The following is a 22,989-nucleotide window of genomic DNA, read 5'->3' as shown; positions in this document are numbered from 1 at the left end:
CAACCCGCTGAGTCCTGTGGGCTCCTCTCCCAAGTGCCTCACATTTCCATTTTTCTCATCTCATCTGCCTCGAGCCTGGCCCAGGCCACCACTGCAGCTCACCTGGAAACTCAGTGGCTAACCCAAGCCCGCTGCCCCCATCCAATCGACTTTCCACCCTGCAGATAGCTCTTCAAAAGGCACAAATGGCATGTCATTCCCCTGCTATGTCTCCAGTCATCCCAGTGTAAAGACCCAGACCTTCCACGTGGCCTCCAGGCCCTGCACGATCTACCCACTGCAGCCTCACTGGGTGTCTTCCAGGCCCTCATGTTTTCCTGGCCTCTCTAGCCACAGGGCCTTTGCACATCCAGCCCCCTGCCTGGAACTCTCTTCTGTCCTTTCTGTGTCCAGTGAACTCCCAGTCACTGTCAGCTTTGGGCTGGGCCTCACTTCAAAGGGAAGCCCCCTGATGCTGGCCCACCCCCACCAGCTGTCAAAGTACCGCTCAGCACTCCCACCACTGCACTGGACATTGGTCTATGCAGTTATCATTCCCCACCAGGCCTGATTCCCTCGTGGCACTGACCATTACCTGGAACTGTATTATTTATTGACGTGTTCATGTGTTAACTGTATCTCCTGCAGGAGAATGAGGTGGTGCTTTGCCCTGTTCACTGCTGTGGCCCAGGGCCTGGCACAGACAATGGGCTCAACAAATATGAGGCAAGCATGTGGCCTCTCTCTGGTCATGGCTCAGGAGCCTGTGGGGTTGGAGTTGAGGGAAGGCCCCTTTTCCTGGGAACCCCTAACCTCTCAATGATTCCCTGCTAGGGCCCAAGGGCCTCCCTGAATGACTGGATCCACCAGCCCACAGAGGAGGAATCACTCAGTCTTTGCCAATCCTCCCTTGACAAAACCCTCTACATTCAGGAAAGGGATGAACCCTCCTGGATGAGGGCACCCATCCGAAGCTCCTCCCCAAAGCTTGTGGGAGAACTGTAAGGCCTCCTCCACCAGGAAGCCCTCCCTGACTACCCCCTTGGTCTCGGAATTCCTAAAGCTATTCCTCCTCGCCATCATGTATCTGAGCTCATCTTCTCATGGTTGCTTGTGGGTTCTGATAAGCCCCTCAAAGGTGGGACTGTTGAGTGTACACATTGTAGTCCTGTGGCATGGTGGTTAGGTGGAGGGCTGGACTGCTTCTTGACAGGTTTGAATTCTGGCCCTACCTTCACTCCCCAACTGTGTGACCTTCGCTAAGTTACGTAGCCTCTTTGAGCCTCGGTTCCCTCATCAGAGTAAAACACTCAGGGTAAATTTTAAATGAATCACGGCGATTACAGCACCCAGCCCAGGCTGGACACAAATCTAAGCTGGCAGCTCATCTGGATCTCATCCAGCTCCTTCCTTTTTCATCTGGAGAAACTGAGGCTTGGAGAGGGTAGGTGGCAGGCCCAAAGTCCCAGAGCAAGTTGCCAGCAGAGCTGAGATCAGCTGTCTGGCGTCCTGCCCCAGTTAGAGCTCTGCCCAGTAATGAATGACAGCTCTCTGGACCTCTCCCAGTGAAATCACTGCCTTAACTCTCCTGCATCCTGAGGGAGGGGGGCCCTTGCACTGGGAGCCCAGACAGTGAGGAACCCCTCCTGATGGCCAGGGATCTAAATTGGAGGGGGCTGGTGTTTGCTGTGGGTGGAACACCAGGAGGGAAGAGGCTTCTTGGGGGACAGGGGCCCTGCCTGCTGCCAGTGGCTGCCTGGACTGCTTGCTCTACAAGCGATGCTGCGTGGCCCGGGGCAGGAGAGTGGGGCCCTGGCCTTTATTCACCAGGCTGGGAGCCTGGAGGAGTGGCCCCTCTCTAGGGGGTCATCCATCCAGAATGTTTCAGGAGCACCCAACAGCTGGACAGATAAACTACCACCCAGCAGGGCTTGACACCGTGGCAATGGTCACCAGCAGGCAAAGAGGACAGGGGCCTTTGGTCCCCCAGACTTGGGTCCCAGACTAGGTGTCCCCCTCAGCATGATGGCCAGTGGCAGGCAGTGCCTGGACCAGGACACCCAGAGTTGGGCTGCCTGCCTTGACCTGGCATGAGCTAGTGGGTAGGCTCATCCCACCTGTTTTGGCCCCCAGCCTGTTTTCAAGGCTTCAGAGAGTGCCAGGGAGGGCTAGGGGTGGAGAGAAGGAGGAACCAGCCACACTGCTGCCAAGGGTGTGGCCTGCTGGACCACTGTCCATTCTTTGTAGCTAATGGGGACAACAGTGTCTTGATTTCTAGGGCTGGCAGGACTTGTGTGTCTGGTAGCAGGGGAGTAAGAGCCACCCTGTTACTAATAATCACAGAGTCTGTGAGGGGCCCTAGCAGGATACACTGTCCCCTTGCTCTGCAGGGCCAGAGGGGCTCAGGGGGACAGAGAAGTAAGAATAGGTTTCAAGAGGAAAGAAGCCAACAAAAACCCAGAAAGAAGATGGAGGAAACAGGTGTTTATTGAGCACCTGCTGGGTCCTGGCACTGTGCTCAACGCTGTACAGGTACCACCTTGTTCCATCCTCACCAAGACCTGTTAATATCCCAGTTTACCACGAGAGAAACTGGGGCTCAGAGAGGTTGAGTGACTTCCTCAGGGTCACACAGCCAGAGCATGGGGGCAGCTGGGATATGGGTTTTTTTTCCTTTTAAAAGTTTCTTTTTTGGAGAACTCCCTGGTGGTCCAGTGGTTAGGACTCCATGCTTTCACTGCCGAGGGCGCAGGTTCAATCCCTGGTTGGGGAACTAAGATCCCACAAGCCGTGCGGTGTGGCCAAAAAAAAGAAAAAAAAAATCAGATAAAAAATCCTTTTCTTGGGACTTCCCTGGTGGTCCAGTGGTTAAGAATCTGTCTTGCAATGCAGGGGACGCAGGTTTGATCCCTGGTCAGGGAACTGAGATCCCACATGCTACGGTGCAACTAAGCCCGTGCACCACAACCAGAGAGAAGCCCGCGCACGGCAACGAAGGGCCCGCACACTGCATCCAAGACCCGATGCAGCCAAAAATAACTAAATAAATAATTTTTTTAAAAAATCATTTTTTTATTTTTAGATTTTGAGTGAGAATGAGACTCCAACTCTAACTTTTAAAATTTTTGGAATTCTTTAACATTTTTGGTAAAATATACATAACCTACAACTTACCATTTTAACCAATTTTTAGGGTACAGCGTTGAATGACATTAAGTACATTCTGGGGTATGATTTTAAGCCTGAGTGGTTCTGAAATCTGTCAGCTTTTCACAGAAAAATAGAAGTTGAAGGAGGAAGAAAGAAGGAGAGACAGTGAAAGAGAGTATGTCAGGGGAGAGACACAAGTATGAGACTGAGGCAGAGAGAGAGAAACATAAGGGAAAAAAGACACAAAAGGAGACAAAAGGAGACGGGGATGAGAAGGGAGAAGCAGGAGAGACAGAAGGAAAGAAGAGAGGGCTGAAAAAGGAGGAGAAAGAAAAGGTCAGGGAAGAGACGGTAAAAATGAAATCAAAGCCAAGGCAGGCCCTGGGGCAAAGGAGCCACCCCGAGCCTGGGGTTGGTTGGGGCTGCCCAAAGCTGGCCGTCCGCAGGTGACCCGCAGTGGGTGGCCCCCCTTCTTGGCCTGAGTCGGGGAAAGGATTTCCACCCCCGAAGCTCCTGTACTGTAAACAGGGGCTGGGCTCTGGGAGATGTGAGGAGCCCCAGGCTCTGCCTCCTGCCTGGGGTGGGGGGTGCCCAGGGTCCTGCACACATCCCACGCTTCCTCCTAGTTTCCCACGCTTCTGCAACTCTCCTCTCCTGCAGGACTTGGGCTGCATCCTAGCACCACCTCTATGATTATTTACTTAATATTACAGGCCTTTTAAAAAACTGAAGCCAACTGATTTCTATGAAGGAAGCGTTGCATCATTATTGTGAACAAAAACGGTATCATTTCTCACCAACACAGAGGACCTGTGAAACTAGCGATGGTCTAGAATTCTGGTTGGGTGTTGGGGCAGGGCTGCAAGACAGAGCCGGCTCCTCTTCCTTAAACAGGGAGTACAGCAGGTGCTGGGGGAGCGGGGAAGAACCTTGTCCCCGACAGGACCTGCTCTTTGATGTAAACAGAGGATGGAAGGTAACTGGAAAAGGGAGCTCCCTCTCAGCAAGGGATTTGGTGCTGTTTCACCTGGTCACCCAGTCAGACAGGGCAAGCGGCCAAGCCTTGGGGAAATACTGGTCCAGGGTGAACCTCAGAGGGAGGCCCGGGGGTTGCCGTGGCTGTATGAGGTCTCACACAGAGCCAGGGTGGAGCCAGGCCCAGGACCGTCTGGGCCTGGGGTGACCTGGGGGTGCCCGGCAAGTGGGGTGGGCTCACCGGTGGCCTCGTCCAGGCTCTCCTGCGTGACGTGGTCGTTCTGGCTGACCCACTCGCCGTTGCACTTGAAGTAGATCTGCGTGGCGGGGAAGGCACGGCAGCGCAGCTCCACCGGCTTGTTCTTCACGATGTAGGCGTCCTGCGGCTCCCGCAGGAAGTGGGGCAGCGGCTCTGCCGGCGCCGACGGGAAGGAATCTGGGAGCACCTCGCTGCCAGAATCAGTGCCTGCAGAGGGTGGAGGGTGGGAGGGCTCCGTGAGGCCACAGGCTGGGAGGCCCGGGTCCCCTCCATCCCCTGGGGGCCGTGGCAGAGAGAGGAGGCCAGGGGAGGAGGAGGGCTAGGCAGCTGGAGGAGACCTGCTGGGCCACCCTCTGTGGCCTGGGCGAGGTCTGACACTCCTGTGGCCTCGGTTTCCCCACTGTGACCTGCTTTTAAGAGGCTGTGTTTTGGAGCCAGTCCCAGCCCTGTGATGCTGTGTGATTCTAATTTTTTACAGATGGAGGAGTCAGGGTGGCCCAGGGAGGTGAGGTGACCCGTCAGGGCAAGGACACCCCTCTCCAGCTCTCCCCACCGGCCCTCCCCGGCCTCCCTCCAGTTTCCCACGGCGATGCCACAGTATGTGAAGAGTTGGAAATGGGCCTGAGGCTGGAGCTCAAACCAGGCCGGCTCTGCCCCGAAGCCACAGCTGCCCTGTGCAGCCCCAGCCAGCCAGGCTGATGGAAGCAGGGAGACAAGTCAGGGCCCACAGGGGCGAGGGTGGGCTGAGGTGGGGTGGCAGCAGCAGGCCTGGGCTCCCTGGTGCTTGTTCCCAGAGTGCTGCCTCCTCCAGGAAGCCCACGGCAGGCAGCAGCATGCAGGGGAGACCACCTTCCCTGTAGCCTCCCCCCAGACCCTCCCTTCCTCTGGTCTGTGGCTCTGCTCCACCCCCTTAGCGTTTCCCACTTCAGCCAAATCCACACCCTCGGCCCTATGGATGAGGGCACTCGGGAGGCTGGGAAGGCAGTGAGGCTGTGCAGGCGGCCATCTCCTCCCGCAAAGGGGCCAGATGGAAACCGGCCGGCTCCCTGGAAAGAACAGCACCTCGGGAGGTGAGACAAACAGGAAGGGAGAGGGGCCTGGCCACCACCAGTGTGGGGAGGGAGGGAAACCAGGCTGGGCCAGCCTACTGGTTTACAATCCACGTAGGAAAACTGACTTTCCAATGCCAAGCCCCAAACAATCAGGTGGCTGGGGACAAGCGGCAGGGGGCTTGTCCTCCTCTGCTAACTGCTCCCGAGGAAATACCGAATTAAGCTGCAGGGGTGCATGGGTCTGCCCAGCCCCTCGCCACCCTGCGCAGTCCTGTCACTGTCCCAGAGCTCCAGTCCAGCAAGTGGAGCTGGGGCCCCAGGAGGCCACGGGAATCTCAGGTATGGGGAGTCCCCCTTTGGGCAGAGGGGCCAAAGGGACACATGGTTCTTCAAGAGCAGAATGAACAAAATGTGCCTAACATGCTTTATCAGTGTCATCTCCTTGTGGATCACAGCTTCTGCTAAGTCGGAGGCGCTGAGAAAATGCATGGGCTGTCACTGGCTCCAAGCTCTGGGCTGTGGGTGGGGTATGTGTGCGTGACCTGGGGGACCGAAGGGGAAGCCAGCAAGAAAAAGGATGAATCCAGCATGTTCCCTGTGACCCATGGAGAGCCCTTAACTCCAACCTCGTTACTTTGTCTCTGAAGAGGGAAGGGAAGTGAGCACTCCTCCTCTCTCTGGGATCTTTTGAGGATCATATGAGATAAACATGCATGAGTGCCTAGGAGGAGCCTAGGTACAAACTGCTGCATCAAAATAGCAACTAATGCTTCCCTGGAATTAATTGCTATGTTTCCATTTACACAGTTAACTTACCTAATTCTTGCAACAACTTTGTAAGGTATATTATATTGGTCCCCAGTTTACTGATGGGGAAGCTGAGGCTCAGAGCAGTTAAGCAACTTGCCCAAGGTCACACAGCTGGCCAGAGGCAGAACCAAGGTTTGAACCCAAGAAACCAGACTTCAGTGTTGCCCGGGGCTCCACACTGCCTATCTTTGGAGCAGCTCCATAACACTGTGCGTGTCCCCATACCTGAGATTCCTAATAGACCCTGACACTGGCTGGGTGTCTGCAATTATGGGGGCTCTCTCATCAAAGGGCCAGCAAGGCCAGGACTGTTTTTTGTGTTTCAAAGCTTGGGAAATTGAAATCCATCAAACTGACGCAAGGTCACCTGGTTAGTGGGCATCTAAACTAAGAAAAGCACCGAGGATTCCTGAGGCCAGGCCAGGGCTCCCAAACACCTGCTTTCCTCTGCCAGACAGGGAGACACCTTCTCTGTAGGTAAACTGGCAGCCCCTAGGGTCTGGGAATGTGGGCAGTTGATGGCGAGATGACACAGTGCCCAGGGAGCTGGACATGGGTCTCCCGGTGGCCTGAGAGCTGCTCACTGTGACCCTCCCGCCAGGCGGGCGGTTCTAGGGAGAGCTGGGTGCAGCCAAGAGGACTCCAGGCCCACCTCCCGCCACCAGCATCCCTGCTTCAGTCTCAGGCCTCAGGAGTGTAGGGCAGGGCTCAGGCTTCAGACTCAGACACCCCAGGGTCTGAACCAGTCCTGACTGGCCTCAGGTACCTCATCTGTGAAACAGGGAGACTGGACCCCCCTCTGGGGATGGTGGCCATGAGAGCAGGTATATGGGAAGCCACGGATGCAGCTGCAGGCTTGCCCTACCTTCTAACCACACAGCCTCCGGGTGACGGCCGCCTTGGCTCTCTGTGGCACTGCGGGCTGCATTTATGACTTTGTTTCATGACCCTAATGTGGCTCATTTACAAGCAGGCGGAGACTCGACTGAGGAAAGTCAACATTAGACATCCATTAGGGCAGCAGGCCTGAGTCTGGCGGCCCCGTGCCCCACCCTGCCACCCCACCCCTCCTCTCAGCCCTGGCACGAAGACTCAGCCCTGGTCTTGGCAAGAGGATGGCTGGGCATCCTCATCACTGCCTCCCTGTCATTCAGGACAGTGCTGGGTGGCTCTCTACGCAGCCGCTGCCCGCTTGCCCACATCCCCATCCCTCAGACGTCCTGCAGGAAACAAGGAAGCAGCAGCAAGAGCCGATCTGAGATTCCTCCCCACAGGGACCACCATGGACTACGTGCTGGCCGGCACACAGTAGGTGCTCAGTGAACACAAATTAAAGGTGTGTGGGAGGTGCTGCCAGGGCCTGGGTAGTGACTGAGTCGGGCCCCTGTCCTGACCAGTGGACATGTCCCCTCCTCCTTGGCCCTGGCTTGGGCCTTAGCGGCTGAGGAAGGTTCTTCAGGTGTCCTGGAGGGGGGACACCTGAGCCTTCCCTCTCCAGCTTGGAGGAGGAAGAATCATGAAGTTGGGGGTTCCCGGGTGCTCCCTCTGCCAGAGGCCTTCAGAGGGTTATTTTATATTAACTCACTGAGCCCTGCGGCAATCCTTGACAGAGGTTCCCAAACGTTTTTGGTCTTTAATGTCTTGGTAATTTTTACCCAGTAATTTTATCCCACGGCCAAAAGAAATTCCTAGTGGTTTTGTTTATTAAGTAGTTAGATCCAACCAGCTTACGTGTTGTGGGTGGGTGTGTGCATATCCTAACAACTTAGTATCCATTGGAAAAAATAATACACGTAAATTGAAAGAAAGGTAATATTTGTATTCCATTCCTATATAGCCACAATGACTTATAATGGGGATGTCTTGGAATCATAGGAGACATTGCTGCCCTCACAGTTTGTCTCAGAGTACTCCCAAATGCCAAATTCCCAGCTTTGCAAAGGTATGGGGACATCTAAAGGAAAGAAGTGTGTGTGACGCTGAAATTGTAAGCTATCTTGAGCTAGTAGTTGTTGTGGTATCTGGCAGCTGTCCAGTATTGCTGTGTTTCCATGGAGATTAAAAATATCCCACAGCACCCCCTGTAGCATTCTAGGGTGCCTGGGCACACAGTTTGGGAACCACATCTCTATAAGTTAGGTACTATTATTAACCTCATACTACAGATGAGAAAACTGAGACCAGGAGAGTTTAAGTAGCTGATACAGGGCTATAAAGCTAGTACGTAGCAGAGCTGGGGAGCGCATCCAGACAGGTAGACACCTGAATCTGACTTCTGAACTGGGAATTATTTGCCAGATGTTTCAAATAGTTCATCTAATTTACTCCTCACAACCCCCAAGGTGAGCATTATCTTCCCATGTTACAGATGAAGACATGGGGCATCCAGGGACTTGCCTGAGGTCACCTGGTCAGCGGGAGGAAGCCAGGCTCGGAGCCGTATCCCTCGGTCACCTGTCTCCCTGGCTTCACTACTGCTCTCCCCACCGCCCCACCTTCACAGAGGAGAATACAACACCGAGGAAGAGGTCCCCCAGGAGGAGGAGTCTTTGCCACCGCCAGGCCAGATATGAATTTCCCCCTGGTGGGAAAATGGCCCACATAAAGTGTGGTTTTCCAATGGCAGAATTCATTTGAAACTATAGTTGCAAAAATGCAACCTGCCTTTACAGCTGCACACACGAATGGCCTAGCTAATCCAAAATGAAGGTATGAAAGAGAACACATCCCTGCACAGATGTAACCAAAGACGGTCAAACATAGGAAGAGAACCACTGAAGTCAGGAGCCCTGGGTTTTCACCCCAGCTGGGGACTGGCACTGCTGTGTGGCCTTCCTCTCGGGCCTCGGGGCCTCCATCTGTCAAATCGGGAAGTTGGTAGAGTCAATCTCTTGAGCCCCACTATGGTTCTCACACTTTGAGATTTGAAGATGCCTGATGGGGAATCTGTTAATGTAGGACAGGGCGCTGTTGGGTAAACTTTTTCTGCACGAAGCGAACTTGCTTAAAGTGGGGTCACCTTTCTTGCCAGTGTCATTCCTGGTGCAAAGACCCAGCACCTACTGGGATCCTAATGCACAGCGCTGGGGGGAGGCTGGGAGGGCGGAGGAGGAACTATTTACTGTTGGGCTCTGCCAACCATGCCGCAGCCCACCCACCCCGGCCTCGGATGAAAATGACCACTAGAGTCTCTCTGGTGGGCACCATTCAAACCCGCGCTTCTCATTTACCTATTCCTGCCTGTATGGGGTGTCTTGTCCACGGGGCTCACTTGGATGCACTGAATCACAGGGATAAAGGTCACTGCAAGGGCCATCTCGTACGACATCCCCCTGCCCATCAACTCCGTATCCAACCTTGACTCACATACCTCCAGGGATAGGGAGCTCACCACTGCCTTTCTCAGCCAGGCTCTCCTTTAGACAGATCTAACAGAAAAGCTTTCCTTACTTTCTGCTGAAATTTGCTGTTGGAGGCTCCAGCCATCGCTGTAATTTCAGCCTCTGAGGTTACACAAAACAGTGTGCTTCCTCTTCCCCACGACAGCGTCCCAGCCTCTGAAGGTTGCGGCGTGCCCCCCCTGGCTGTCTAGCCTTTCTCTCAAATATTCACAAGACACCGTTTGGCATCTCCTCACCACCTGGCTTCCTCATGGGCAAGTTCCATTTTGCTCACAATCCGCTTAAAATGTAGGGAGGGGAGGTGACCAGGGTGGGGGTCTGCTGGCGCCTCCCTGCTTCTGGCAGCTCGAAGGCTCCTTGGCAGTTGTGGGTGGCTGCTTCTAGAAAGCAGGGAGCATACCACATGGTTCTTGGTGTCCCCCATGGGGTCCAGGACAGGCTACCCGTCCCCTGGGACGGGAGTGGAGCTTGCAAGACAGAGCCAGGAGTCTGAGCCTGGTCGCCACCCGACAGCAGGACCCGTGCCAGGCCACACGCTCCTTCCCAGAGGCTGGGCCTGGGCAGAGCCTAGTGTGGAGACACACCCGGCAGGTGGGAGGTCCTGATGGGGTGGAAGTCAAGGCCATGGGCTTATTTAAGACGTACCAGAATCTAAGCCACTAGAATAAGCAGAAGCCAGGGGCCTTGGAGATGAAGGAAGTGGGTTCAGGACAAAGGTAAAGAAACCATATTTCCCAAACTACCCCTGAGAGGAGGGGGAGACTAAAACTACAGTGCTCAGACATCCCTGGATGGGAGACTGTCACTGGTTGCTAGGGGAGGCCAGAGGGGTTGTGCTTCCCTTATGGTGACCCTGAGCCTGGGGTCCAGACTGGACTGGCGCATGGTGGAATGGGCTGGCCTGAGAGCCAGCAGACCAGTTCAAATTCAAATCCTCACTCTGCCACTGAGACCTTGAGAGGGCCTCAGTTTCCCTATCTATGAAAAAGGGGCTAATAGGTACTGCCCTGTCAGTTTTGAGGTGTTGTTGTGAAGGTCAGCTGAGAAAACAGATGCAAATGTGCTCTGTTAACTGGGTAGAGCCCATGCCCCAGGGAGAGGCAAAGCTTCTCCGGCTGAGCCGTGTGTGGGGAGTCCTGAAAGCCCGCACTGGCAGCCTCCTCGTACTATAGACACCTGAGCCCCTGTAGGCCAGAAGCACAGCAAGTCGAGTGCAGAGGCACCCGGAGCCCTGTTCTACCGGCTCAGAGAGGGGAAGTGACCAATGCAACACCACACAGCAAACTAACAGCCGAGCTGGACCAAAGCCCCATTTCTGGTTCACGGCTGAGGCGGGAGACAGCACAGCATGGCGTGGCTATGGGTAAAAGCTTGGGCTCTGTTATTTTCCCGTGCCTGGGATGGAAACTCACTACCATCCATCTCAGCCAGGTCCACCCCTGGCTACTAGGGCAGAGAGACCTCAGAGGCTGCAGTGGTCTAGTAGAGAAGGCCTCGATACCCCTGTCCCTTGGTTTCTGTCCTCAGGTGGGTGACAAGGCCAGGCCTGGGACACCCCCCACCCCGGGCTCAACTGCAGGGGGTGGGCATCTGTAGCTGAGCAGGGCTGGCTGGTGCAAGGCGGTGCCACACTGAGGAGCAGGCCTGGGAGGGGAGGATGGGGGGCAGGCGGGAGGTGAGGGAGAGAGAAACGCCCCACGCTGGGCACATTTATCATCCGTAATCACAGTCTAGCCCCTGGACACCGGCTAATTCTCGCCAGACTTGACCTCCCACTGCATGGAAAATCTCTTCCATTCACCGTGAGGTGGATGTGCTCAGTGGGGAGTGGGGAGAGAGCGGGGAGAGGAGCCCGCTTATTATTATGTTTTAAAAACACACAAACCCCACATGGAAGGACCCCTCCCTGGACACAAAGCCCTTCTTCCATCTGGCCCTGGCTTCTGGCGGCTGTGGAGTTCAGGCTGGGGCCCCCTCAGAGGTGGTTACAATGGCCGTTACTGATGACAAATGGGGGCTGGTGGGCTTGGGGGGCCTCCTTCCTAACGAAGGAGGCCCCTTGCACAGCCCTTTTCCCATACCCTCTGCAGACCTGCCCATGCCCATGACGTCACTTCCTCTGCTGGCCACAGGAAGCAGCCTCACCAAGATGGCCAGCTGGGGCAGGAGCCTGCATCCTGAAGGGGTGTCTGGCTGACGCTGAGAAATCTTTCCCCTGGAAGGACTTGGGACAAGTGAAGGATCTGATGTGAGGCTGGGACAAGGCCCCAGGGCAGGTGCAGCCCTGGCATGAAGCCCGGGCTCCATTTTCTAGGGGCCACACTGCTTACAAAACAGAGAGAGGACACTACGGCTCCCGGGTCATTGGTCTATCCGCAGACTCTCAGTGGTACTTGGGGAAGCTATATTCCCACGGGCCCAGACCCCCCCTTCAGACCCTTCCTCTGGCCACTGGGTTCCCTCGGCCTGGGCCTCGGTCCCTCTAGGGCCAACTTTTAGTTCCCCTTCCAAGTCCTAGTCACTGTGCCTGGAGGTCTGGGCCCTGAGGAGGGGGCATTCTGCTTCCCCTTCTCCTCTTACACAAGGAACGCAAAACTCTCTCATCCATCACCCCCCAGATAATACCCATTTATCCAGCACACAGTGTGATAATAAACATCACAGACAATATAAAATCCTGTGAAGCAGGCGTTCCACTTCACAGATGAGGAACCTGGGGCTCAAAGAAGTGAAAAGACATGCTCAGGCTCTCAGCTACCAAGAAACAAAGCTCCTCCCGTCAAAGCACAGGGCCTCCTTTGGCCCATGATGCCCTGAGGGACCGGCAGGCGGCCGCTATTGTTTTGCCCATTTTGCAGATGAACAAATGAAGTCTCTCCAGAGTTCGCTTCCAGGTCTCAGCTTCCTGATGCCAGCACTTGGTCCCCCTTCCTCTGTGGGCCGGACAAGTCTTGGACTTGTATGGGATGCCCCAGCCCAACAGAGATTCATCCTAGCCTGGGAAGGGCCCGCTGGTAGCCTGGTGCAGCCCCTAAGACGTCACACTCAGACACACATGCTCACACCAGCAGACCCACCCAAGCGCTGCTCAAGGTCACAATCCACAACCAACCCCCCTGGACACCCAGAGAGCCCCAACCAGGCTGAGACAGTGGCTCCTTTCTTAGGGCTGCTGATGTCAACTTTAAGGCAATGGCAGTGACTCTGGCCTGTGGGGGACCTGCTATTTTATTTGGTCATCTCTCCCCCATCCAGAGTTGGGATGGGGTGAGCTTGAGTTGCAATATCAGACTCCACCAAACACCCAATAGCTTAGGTCCCCACATGGGGAGACCCCCCTTTCCCTCCCCTGCATCCAACCCGTGATGCTGACGAACCTGGATGCTGCCAGGTAAACCTTCAAGATGTGCTTCAAACTACTCCGCGACTGCCCACCACCACCTCCTACCGTCTCCAAGCCCACGGCGCCCGGCCCAGAACCCCCTTACTGTGCTCCCTTCTTCCCCTCTTGCCCCCTCAAATGCACTCTCCTCACAACAGCTGGGGTGATCTTGTAAAATACAAAAAAATCACTCCCCTGCTCACACCCTCCAATGGCTTCCATTTTCACCCGGAATGAAGTCCGAGCCACCACCGAACCCCCAGACTTCAGAGGCTCCAGGCCACCCAGGTGTGTTTCCTCCCCTTGTACATGCCTGGTTTATTCTCACATCAGGGCCTTCGCTGCTCTCTCCTTCTGAAATACACCCCTCCCCGCCCGTCTACTGATATTCCTGGGCTGACTCTCTGTCACTGAGATCTCAGCTCAAATACCAGTGCCACCTCCCCCGTGAGGCCCTCCCTGACCACCCAGTGTAAATTCACCATCCTTGATGCTATCTTCACATTGTCCTGGTTTGTTTGTTTTTCTTGACAGTGTTCATCTCTCTCTGGAATTACCATCTCCATGTACTTGATTGTTTGATGTCTGCCTGGACAGGTCTACTCTCTGGAAGGCAAGCTCCTTGAGAGCCTGGAAATCCTGTTTGCTCATTTAGCTGGGCCCACTGAGGACACAAGACTTTCTCCATCTGTGCTGCCCAGCCTCTCTGGAAACACCTGGGGTGGCAGGTGGGGGTGGGAGGGAGCAGCCAGAGGAGGTGGGCATAGGTTGGGCTGACCTGGGCCATGGGAACCAGTCGCTTTGGAAACCCCATCCTGTAGGATGCCACCAACTGATGGAACCTCAGGGACCATCTAATTACTGTCCTCTAGGATGGAGACCAGAGAAGGGGTGGGCTAGCCTTAGATCACAAAGCACCTGAGCAGCAGAGCCAGTAAAAGAAACTGGCCTCTAGACGCCAGGGGGAGTGAGGACTTTATTTTAAAAATCCTCCTTTTCGGGCTTCCCTGGTGGCGCAGTGGTTGAGAGTCCGCCTGCCGATGCAGGGGACGCAGGTTCGTGCCCCGGTCCAGGAGGATCCCACATGCTGCGGAGCGGCTGGGCCCGTGAGCCATGGCCGCTGAGCCTGCGCGTCTGGAGCCTGTGCTCCGCAACGTGAGAGGCCACAACAGTGAGAGGCCCACGTACCGCAAAAAAAAAAAAAAAAAAAAAATCCTCCTTTTCTTTCTAGTGAAACTACGTTTTTTCTTGACCTCTTCTGATTACAATTTAGGAAAAAATGAGGATGACGATAAAAATCACCCATTCCCACCCCCAGGTGACCAGAATTAACACTGGACATTTTTTAGATGTGCACATATTTTGTTACTTACTGGGTCTTGCCAGACACAGTCTGTGTATCCTATGCTTTCTTTCAAGGCTGTTAACTGAGGACTTTTAAACCACAGTGAAGTGCACCAGGCATCTCCCTCTCCCTCTCTCACAGTCACACACGCCAGAGGGGCACACGCCAGCTGGGCTGACTGCTCCTGCATGGCATTCCGGGTTGTTGGAGGAGCCGCAGGGTGCAGAGCTGGTGTGGGAGCCGCTAGGCAATGACATCAGGATCTCTTTGCATATCTGGGCGCAGAGCAGAAAGATGCCGGTGTCCTATCCCTGTCTCCCAGAAAAGTCAAAATGCCCATAGGTACAGCCTCTGGCCCAGGGGCTGCCTGACGGGTTACGTCCCCGCTGCCCTTCCAGGTGAGGTGTCCCCAGGCCGCCCTGGAAAGTTCAGGGTCAGGGCTGTTCTTCGAGAGCCCCGAGGCATAAACTTCCCCTGCCTTCCCAGCGTCATGCTCTAGGGTTGAGCCACCCCTCCTCACAAAGGGGAGCTGGCTGCCAACACATTGCAAAGTGGAAAACCTGTGCCATCGTCGCGAACTGCCGTCAGCCCCGTCACCACACCTGGCCAGACCCCACCCCAGTGCTGGTGTGGGCCCCCTGGCAGGCACCAGGAGGTGGCTCAGACCCTGGGCGGCGGGGCCCTTAGAACGAAGTCCAAGCCCTTCACTTCCAGAGGGGGATCCTGAAGCCAGAGAGGAGCAATGCCTTGTTCCCGTGCAAACAGCCAGTCAGTGGCTGCAGCACCCCTGGTATCTTGGCATCACATTGGCATAAAGAGAATCACAACAGGGAGAAAGGAAGAGGGGTGCCCGGACTCTGGCCTTTGTCAACCTATGAAATGGGGCATGGGACAAACTGGGAGAGGTGAACAGAGAGGTGGAGAGTCACAGCAAGAAGGACAGAGAAAGAGAAACGTGAGAGCACCTGGCAATGGCGGGGGGTGAGAGGGGCTCTTTGGGGGTCTCTTGTACTTTTCTGAACCTGGAACCCACTTGGGTTCCTGCTTGGGGCCCTGGAGGCAAGGGAAGAAGGTGACATCCGTCTCTGGCCTTCCTCCACACTCAGCGCTGCCTCTTCCACAAGGCCGGCACCAGCCCTAAGGCTCCATGGGCCCCAGGGAAGGCAGACCTTGCAGACTAGGCTCCCAGGAATACCCTGCAGACCAGAGGTAGGGAGTAACTGGTCTTAGCTCACACAGAGGGTTGGAAGCAAAGCTAGGACTGGAATGTGGGCATCCGGGCACTCAGACCAATGCTCTTGCCCTTGCCTCTCTCTGGTTCCAACAGTGGGGAAGACCCTAGCCCTGAGCTTGGGTGAGCAGCTGAGCTATCAGGGTGGAGATGTGGGGAGACAGGTGGCACTGGCCCAGGGGAAGGCCTAGGTGGCCGCACAGGTGCACCTTGAGGGAGACAGGGCAGGGACTCACCCCCATTCCTTCATTCATTCATCAAACATTTTCTGAGTGCTTCCCCTTGATCATGCCTATAGCAGGATCTGGAGAGCAACAACCAAGCTTCAGTTCCACCAACAAGAAGCTCACAACAAAGATTCAAGGTTAAGGACCCAGACAGCCTGACTCCCAGACTCATGCTCAGTCTGCTTCCAGCCTAGCCCCACAGCCATGTGAGGGTCCTTCTGCCTGCTGAGCCACCATCGGTGCAGAAATAAATCTACAGCTTTGTCTGCAGCTCCCTCCTTCTCCATCAAGGAGTCAGGCCACCTCCTCCAGGAAGTAGGCTTTGACTACTTCTGCCTTGACGACTGTAGGGATTTCTCATTCTTCAGCCTCATAAAATCCCTCGTATTTCTTAGGCTGAAGCACACTGGTGCTGCCACTGGCTCATGAGGTGACCTTAGGTAAGCCACTTCCCCCTGGACCTCAATCTTCCCTTCTGGGAAATGGGGCCACTTTGATTTGCTTCACCCTCCAGGGTTGCTGGGAACATCAAGGTCAGAAGTGTGAAACTGTTTTGCCAGCTGGGCTGCCCTGTGCATTTGCTAATTTTTATTATTGCTTTTCTCAGTGAGAAACAGTAGGCGTACTTTCGCTGGGCTGGCAGGGGCGCTGGCTGACATCTTGACCAACAGCTCCAGGGTCTCCCTCCGGGTTTGAGGTGCCGGCCAGGTGCCCCACTCCCCAATTCCCACCCTGCCCCGGCCTTCCAGCTGCTGCCCAGCCCACTCTGTGATGACACGGAGCTGCAAAAGGCTGATGCAAGCTGGAAGAAGGGAATGAAACAGACTTGAGTGGGGCGGATGGAGCTCCACCCCCAGCCCCATGGGATGCCGGGCCCGGCCCCTGGCTGCTTGTTTGCACCTGCTGATGTAATTGCTGGGCCTCCTTGGCTCAGGGCTAGGCCTGCTCACCTCGGCCTTCAGAGCCAGAGGAAGGGTGTGAGGTCACAGCCGTGTGCGCCACGAAAGGGCTCTTCTCTCGGGGGGTGGTGACTGGGCCCCAGTGAGGGCAGAGGGGAGGAAAGAGCCAGAAAAAAAGCATGAATAAGAGCACAGCTCAGAAGTAAGTAGGACCTGGGTCAACCCCAGCTCTGCCACTGTGCCACTTCAGGGGACTGGTCCCATGTCTCTGAGCCTGGACATAACAGGCACTCAACTTGTCACTGTCTTCCAGGGATGTCTCAAGGTGGATAAGGAAGTCTGAGAGAGGAAAAGAGAAAGGATGGAGGCGTGGTTCTGTGGAAAGAAAACAGCAGAATAGTCCTGGGCTGGCCACCAGCTCACTTCCTGGGGCCTCAAGCTTGTTGACCCATCAAATGGGCACAGCATCTGTAGGCCACCTCACAGAGTTGGGGCCGGAGGTGTGAAAGTGTGACGTGACACTAAAGCATGTGGATATCTCGGGGGACCTGGGGACACTTGGGGAGAGGTTCTTGCCAGGAACCTGGGGCTCCCAGAGGCTGGGTAAGGGAGGTGGGGCTGTCAGCTCTGCACTCTGCCTTGCCTGGTCTCAGGAGCCCCCCCTCGGGAGAAAGGCATGGAGAGCAGCACACACCTCCCCAGAGGCCTCCAAGGAATCATCAAAAACACACAGGTGACAAGGACCAGAGCCAGGACCCACTCCTGGAAACTGCAAGACCACCTGCAGTAGAGGGCTCCCCGCCCCACGAGCCCAGGGCCTGGGGATTGCCCTGTCTCCAGACTGTAATTCTCAAATCTGCTTTCCCTGGAGATGCCTTTGTTCTTTCCCTGAGAAAGGGTGGGGGAGGAAACAGCCTCACATAGTTCATGTGTCTTTTTGGTTGACACTCAAGGCAAAAAGACAGGAACCAGCCAGGTGGGGAGGAGAGGTCCATCTCAGCCGTGCCCAACTCCTCAGCCTGGGAGAGAGGGGTTACCTTTCCTAACTGGGCCCTCAGTCCTACTTGGTTGCACTGGATGGGGAGCTGCACTCCAGCTGGGATTCGCGTGCTTCCCTGGCCACAAAGACCCATCTTTCCCTTTAGCCAACCACAGCTACTGTTTATAGGCCAACCCACTCCCAGGCACTGCGCAGGTCTCTAGGAGTACATCACCTACCTGAATCCTCCCAACAACCTTCGAGGCAGTTACTCTTATTCTGATCCCCAATTTGCAGGTAAGGAAACTGAGAAACAGAGAGGTTAAGTAACTTGCCTAAGGTCACAGAACAGGGTTGTCAGCACTTCAATCTGGATCTCCCTGACTCGAAGACCATACTCATTAACCTCTATGCCAGTGGTTCTGAAACTGCAGCATGTCCCGGGATTAGCTGGAGGCTTGGTAAAACCTCTGCCTCCACCCAGAAGTTTCCACTTAGCAGGTCTGTGGCGGGGCTTGAGAACGTACACGTCTAACAAGTTCCCAGGTGCTGCCGCTGGTCTACTGCTCGACACTCCCGTGCCTCCCAACAGAAATATAAAACACTTAGCACACATAATGGTGCTTAATGCAGGTCAGCTCCTTTCCCTGAGCACTTCCATGATTCAGCTGGAGACCTTTCAAGAGGAACTAGAGGAATTACATGGCAGCATTGGTGCCGCTTGCTTTAGCTTGAATCAGGCCCCTGGTGTGTGGTAATCAAGACCATGATACCCATCACCTGCACCTGTGTTCTTGCAAATTACTTAGCCTCTCTGGGCCTCAGTTTCCTTTATCCGCAAAACGGGAGTAATAATATTTCTAGGAAACACACTATATACACAAGTTGCTTCGAGCAGTGCCTGGCACATCAAAAGGGCTTATTGAGTATAAGCTGCATTACTTTTTTTTTTATTATTACCATTGTTACTATCTACTTCATCTATATTATCTTTCCAACAATGTCTATCCACCTCCACTGTTTACCTACAGTCGCTCAGGGGATAAGTAACTGGCCCAAGTCACACAGTCGCTGAGCAGCAGAGGGAAGATTCTGAGCCGGGTTTGCGACTCCAGTGGTAGAAACTGTCTACCACGAGCAAAGAGCGAAGCCCGCTCTGGCTGCTTCCTCTGGAAAGGATGAAGAGTTATTTTCTTACTTATGTTTCCTGTGCTTCCTTCTAAACTCCTAAGCTTAGCCCAGGGTTCTGTTCAGTGTCACCCGTGAAGGAAGAATGTCTCCAGTAGGGAACCAGAGGCTGCGTCAGCCACCCACACTCAGTGACCTTGGGCGGCCTGACCCCTGCCCTCTGTGTCTGTCCATCTATCCCCTGCTTGCTCCTCCTTATTGGGCACCCTTGAGGTGCGAGTGTTGGCTTGGCATTGGCTGGTCCAGGTCCTGGGAGAGGGGACGGTCACTTGTTTCTCCTGAGACTCCCTGCCCCCATCCCCCCCACCCCCAGGATCCCCAGTTCAAAACAATGGAGGCTTCAGGGCGCCCTTGATGTAAAGGTTCAGTAGGTGGCTAATTTTAGCTGAGAAATACTCGGCATTTTCCCAGCTGCCGTCACTGCCGCACTGTGTGCAGGACAAATGGCCTAGGTTTTCCTCCCCGATTGTTCTCAGCCGGGGGGCTAGGGGCTGACTCCAGCTCAGGACAATTCCCTTTGTGTCTGCTTCCGGGTGACTCTTAATAACTCGTGGGGACAGCCTGGAGCTCCCAGGCCCCTTCCCCCGCCCTGGCTACAGGGCCCCTAGCTTCATAGTCAGCGCATCTCAAAATGTGGCGCTGAAACAGGACTTGCTGCTCGTCAGGGGTGGGGACAGAGAAGGAGGGCTTGTGGCCTGAAGGGGCCTCCTGTGGACAGATGGCGAAGCCAAGGCGCAGAGAGGGTGTGACCGACCTAAGCACAGCCCAGTGCCACCCTTGGCACCAGGTGCAGGAGAAATCCCACCGCTGTCTAAGCTTCCACCCAGCATGGGGACACCTCAGAGAGTGAGACCCCAGACTGCAGGCCTCCCATTCTCTTGGCCTCCAGTGGAGACACCTGCCCTTCCCCCACACCCCTCACCTGGCTGAATCTCTCCGTCCTCAGGTCTCACCTTGAATGTCACCTCCTCAGGGAGCCCGGCCCTGACTGCACCCTCCCAACTATACCGGGGCCCTGGCTCTTCCTCCGGTATTGCTTTTCCTTATTGCCCTCAGCACCTTTCCTTAGTTAGGTACTCATGGTGTATTTCCTTATTTAATGCCAAGTCCCCACCAGATTCTGGAGTCCCAGGGGCAGATACAACATTTAACCACCTGTGTGGGCCCTGGGGCAGGGTCCTGGAGCTCCGCTGTGCCAGGGGAGACCGGGGGTCCCGGGGGAGTGGCTGGGGGCACTCAAGGCTCAGAACAGTCGACCTATTCAGCCGTTTTCAGCAGCACGATGGCCTAACCGGCACTTTCTGCCTGGACACCACCCCTGGCTGGATGACACGTGTATGCCCACTGCTGACCCCCAGTGCCAGCTTGGCACACAGCAGATGTTCAATAGACGCTTCTCGCATGAATGAATGAACCTTCTGGGCTCCTCTGGTTCCTCCTCTCCCTGAGGGAGGAGCCCCGATTTGACCTATGCTCCACCCTTCCCATGGAAGGCTCTGGAAGCAAGAGAAATGAGGCGCTTTGGGGAAGGCACCCACGGCCCAGGGTGGCCGCACCCCCGAGGGCTGTTTGCTGGCCTTGCAGCCCCCAGCTCTGCCTGGCCCCCCACTGCCCCAGCCAGGACCCAGCATGCTATAATTAGAGTCCTCCTTCCAGGCTCCAGTAATGAGGGGTGTTGGGTGCCAGCCGTAATTACAGCCTGGTTAAAGCGAACAGGAGCCGCCCCCAAGCCAAATTACAAAGTCTGCAGCCGGACTCCCTCCTGCCCCGCTCCCTTTTTATGGGGCTGGTTACAGGGAGGGACCGGGGAGTTGACAGAGAAGCCAGCTCAGGCTGGAGCTGTGGTTTCGGAAGAGTGGAAAGCCGAGGAGAGCCCGAAGTCTGGCCTGTGTTGCTTTGAAACTGTCCTTGCACCTCTCCCGGCCCCACCCTCATCAAAAATGCCCTTCCAAAGCCGAGGTTGGGAATGAGCAAAGAAACCAGCTGAGGCTGCTCTTGCAATGTGTTCATCCTCGCCCCCATCTTGGGGCTGAGCTCTCTGCCAGGCCAGGCTAATGGCTCCCCGCACAGTCGTATTTCATGGGCACAGCCAACATCACCCCTGTGTTACTAACCAAGGTTCGGTGCTTAACTAACTTGCCCCAAATCACACAGCCGGTAAGAGGCAGACCCAGGGCTTGAGCCAGGCCCACATAGGGAGAAGGTTCTAGAGGGTAGGTACATTTCATCTTGAGCCCCTGTCACTGCACTGGGCATGGGGTGGGGCACAAGGAAGGGCTCAGTGAGTCCTGAGAATGATGAGTTTTGCACATCATTTGAGAGGTCTAGCTGAGTCCTCTCCCTTTTAGAGATGGAGAAATAGAGACTCTGATTTCCACTGGTGTCTCAGGATCCAGAGGCAGAGCTAGGATGTGGGTGACCTTGTTGGTCTCAGAATCTCAGGATGTTAGTATGTAAGGGCTATAGAGAAAATCTAGTTCAGGGGCAAATACACAGCAGCCTGGCCCATCCCAAGGCTGTGACAGACATCACTAATTGATCATCAATCATGGCAGGCCTGGACAGGGCCTCAGATTCCTTCTCAGCCCAGGACCACACAGCCATACCAATCAAGCAATGAAGAAGATTCCACCATCCCTGATCTGATTAGTTCCCACTCACCCTCAGTTACTCGAGGGGAAAATGGAGCCCAGAGAGCTGGGGTGACTTGCCCCAGTAATGGGGTGACTCTTAGTCCTTAATGACCCATCCTCTGTGGATGCCAACCTGCCACTTCCCACTGCATCCTCAGCCCAGCCTTGTCAACTCCGGGCTTCCTGTGTGGGAAAGACTCCCTTAAGGCTCCCTCCAGGCCCTGCAGTACTCACCCAGCTGGCTGATCTGCTGCTCTGACCAGAAGGTGGCTTTCATAAGGGACTGTGGGGGAACAGGCTTGCTCACTGGTGGAGATGCCCCAGACGCAGCAGCGGAAACCTCTCCACATGGCCCCGAGCTGCCCACATGCCCCTACCTGGGCCCCTTGGCTGGGCTCTCCTCCCAGCCCAAAAAGCTGGCTCCAGCCACCCGCTGCCCACTCACCACAATTGGCCTGTAGTGACTCAAGTCTCCTTGTTACCTCTCCCCCTCCTCTCCCCCACACCTTCTGCCCCTGGCGTCCCCCGCTCTGACAAGCCTCTTCAATAGCGCCTTTGATCCAGGCTCGCCAGCCTCTTAAACAAGGACGGCCTTCTGCCTTCAGCAAGGGGTGTTGGAAAGAGGTGGGTGTGGGAGGACGGTGACCATGACAGGACAGGCACAACCCTGAGGTCCTCACCTTCTCGTGACCCCCCCATCCCCCACCCCTAGCCTCACCAGGATGACCAAAGGTCCTGAGCTCAGAGGCCCTCCAGGGAAGCTGTGAGAGCCGCTGAGCTTTCTGGGAGGTGCCTCTGCCTCACCCAGCAGTGCCAGGCCTGGACCGGAGGGCATTTTCCAAAGGACACTTTAATTAGGGACCAGGGAGGCCAGGCAGCGGGATTACAGGCCACACCCGGAGCCGTCAGAGGCCTCTGAACTACCAGGCCCAGCCTTCTTCTCCAGCCTCCACCTACTACCACCTCCTCCCTGGGACTGTGGGGAGGGGAGATCCCTGAACAGCCCTGTTCGCTGCCCCCATGGTGGGGCCCCAGAAAGGAACACTGGATGTCTCAGGTGTGGTTGCTTGAGCTGAGGTGTGGCTCTCAGGCATGGAAACAAGGGTGCTGAAGACGGTTGGCAAAACTGGAGAAGCCATCCTCAGGCAGGAGGCAGGAGCAGCGGCCACCCTATGCTGGGCCACGAAAGGGACTGGGCACCGGAGACTCCACCCCTGACCCTGTGAGCCCCTACCTCTGTCCACCAGTAGGGACAATGACAAAGGTCTGCTTGTCTCCTAGAGGCTCTGGCTTAGACCCAAACCATGCTGTTGTCCCAGGCATTCTCCCCAGCAGACAGGGTTCTCCCACGTCTCAGATGGGCAGCCTTGGAGCTGCCCGGGGCTGTCTGCCCCTAAATGGCAGGAGTGGGGCAGAGGACCCAGGCCCACTGACCTGGCTGAGTTTGGAGGTGGCTGAGGCTCTGTGCCCACAGGTTTT

General features: G+C 55.6%; 1 protein-coding gene across 2 annotated transcripts in view; it reads right to left on the bottom strand.

The window, feature by feature from the left end:
- The window catches only part of UNC5B (unc-5 netrin receptor B), a gene marked incomplete at both ends in the record, with an annotated part of 83,976 nt that overhangs the window by 14,616 nt on the left and 46,371 nt on the right, over positions 1 to 22,989 (bottom strand). For both annotated transcript variants that reach the window (XM_082674042.1, XM_082674043.1), the window contains one exon: positions 4,346 to 4,570. In XM_082674042.1, the coding sequence (XP_082530168.1) occupies positions 4,346 to 4,570 (225 nt within the window). The remainder of the gene's footprint in view (positions 1 to 4,345; positions 4,571 to 22,989) is intronic.

The sequence above is a fragment of the Grampus griseus genome (assembly GCF_964374135.1).
Source record: "Grampus griseus genome assembly, chromosome: 16".
NCBI classification, from domain to species: Eukaryota; Metazoa; Chordata; class Mammalia; order Artiodactyla; family Delphinidae; genus Grampus; species Grampus griseus.
The sequence above is the reverse complement of the archived record's forward strand: the minus strand, read 5'-3'. Positions and strand labels throughout refer to the sequence as shown.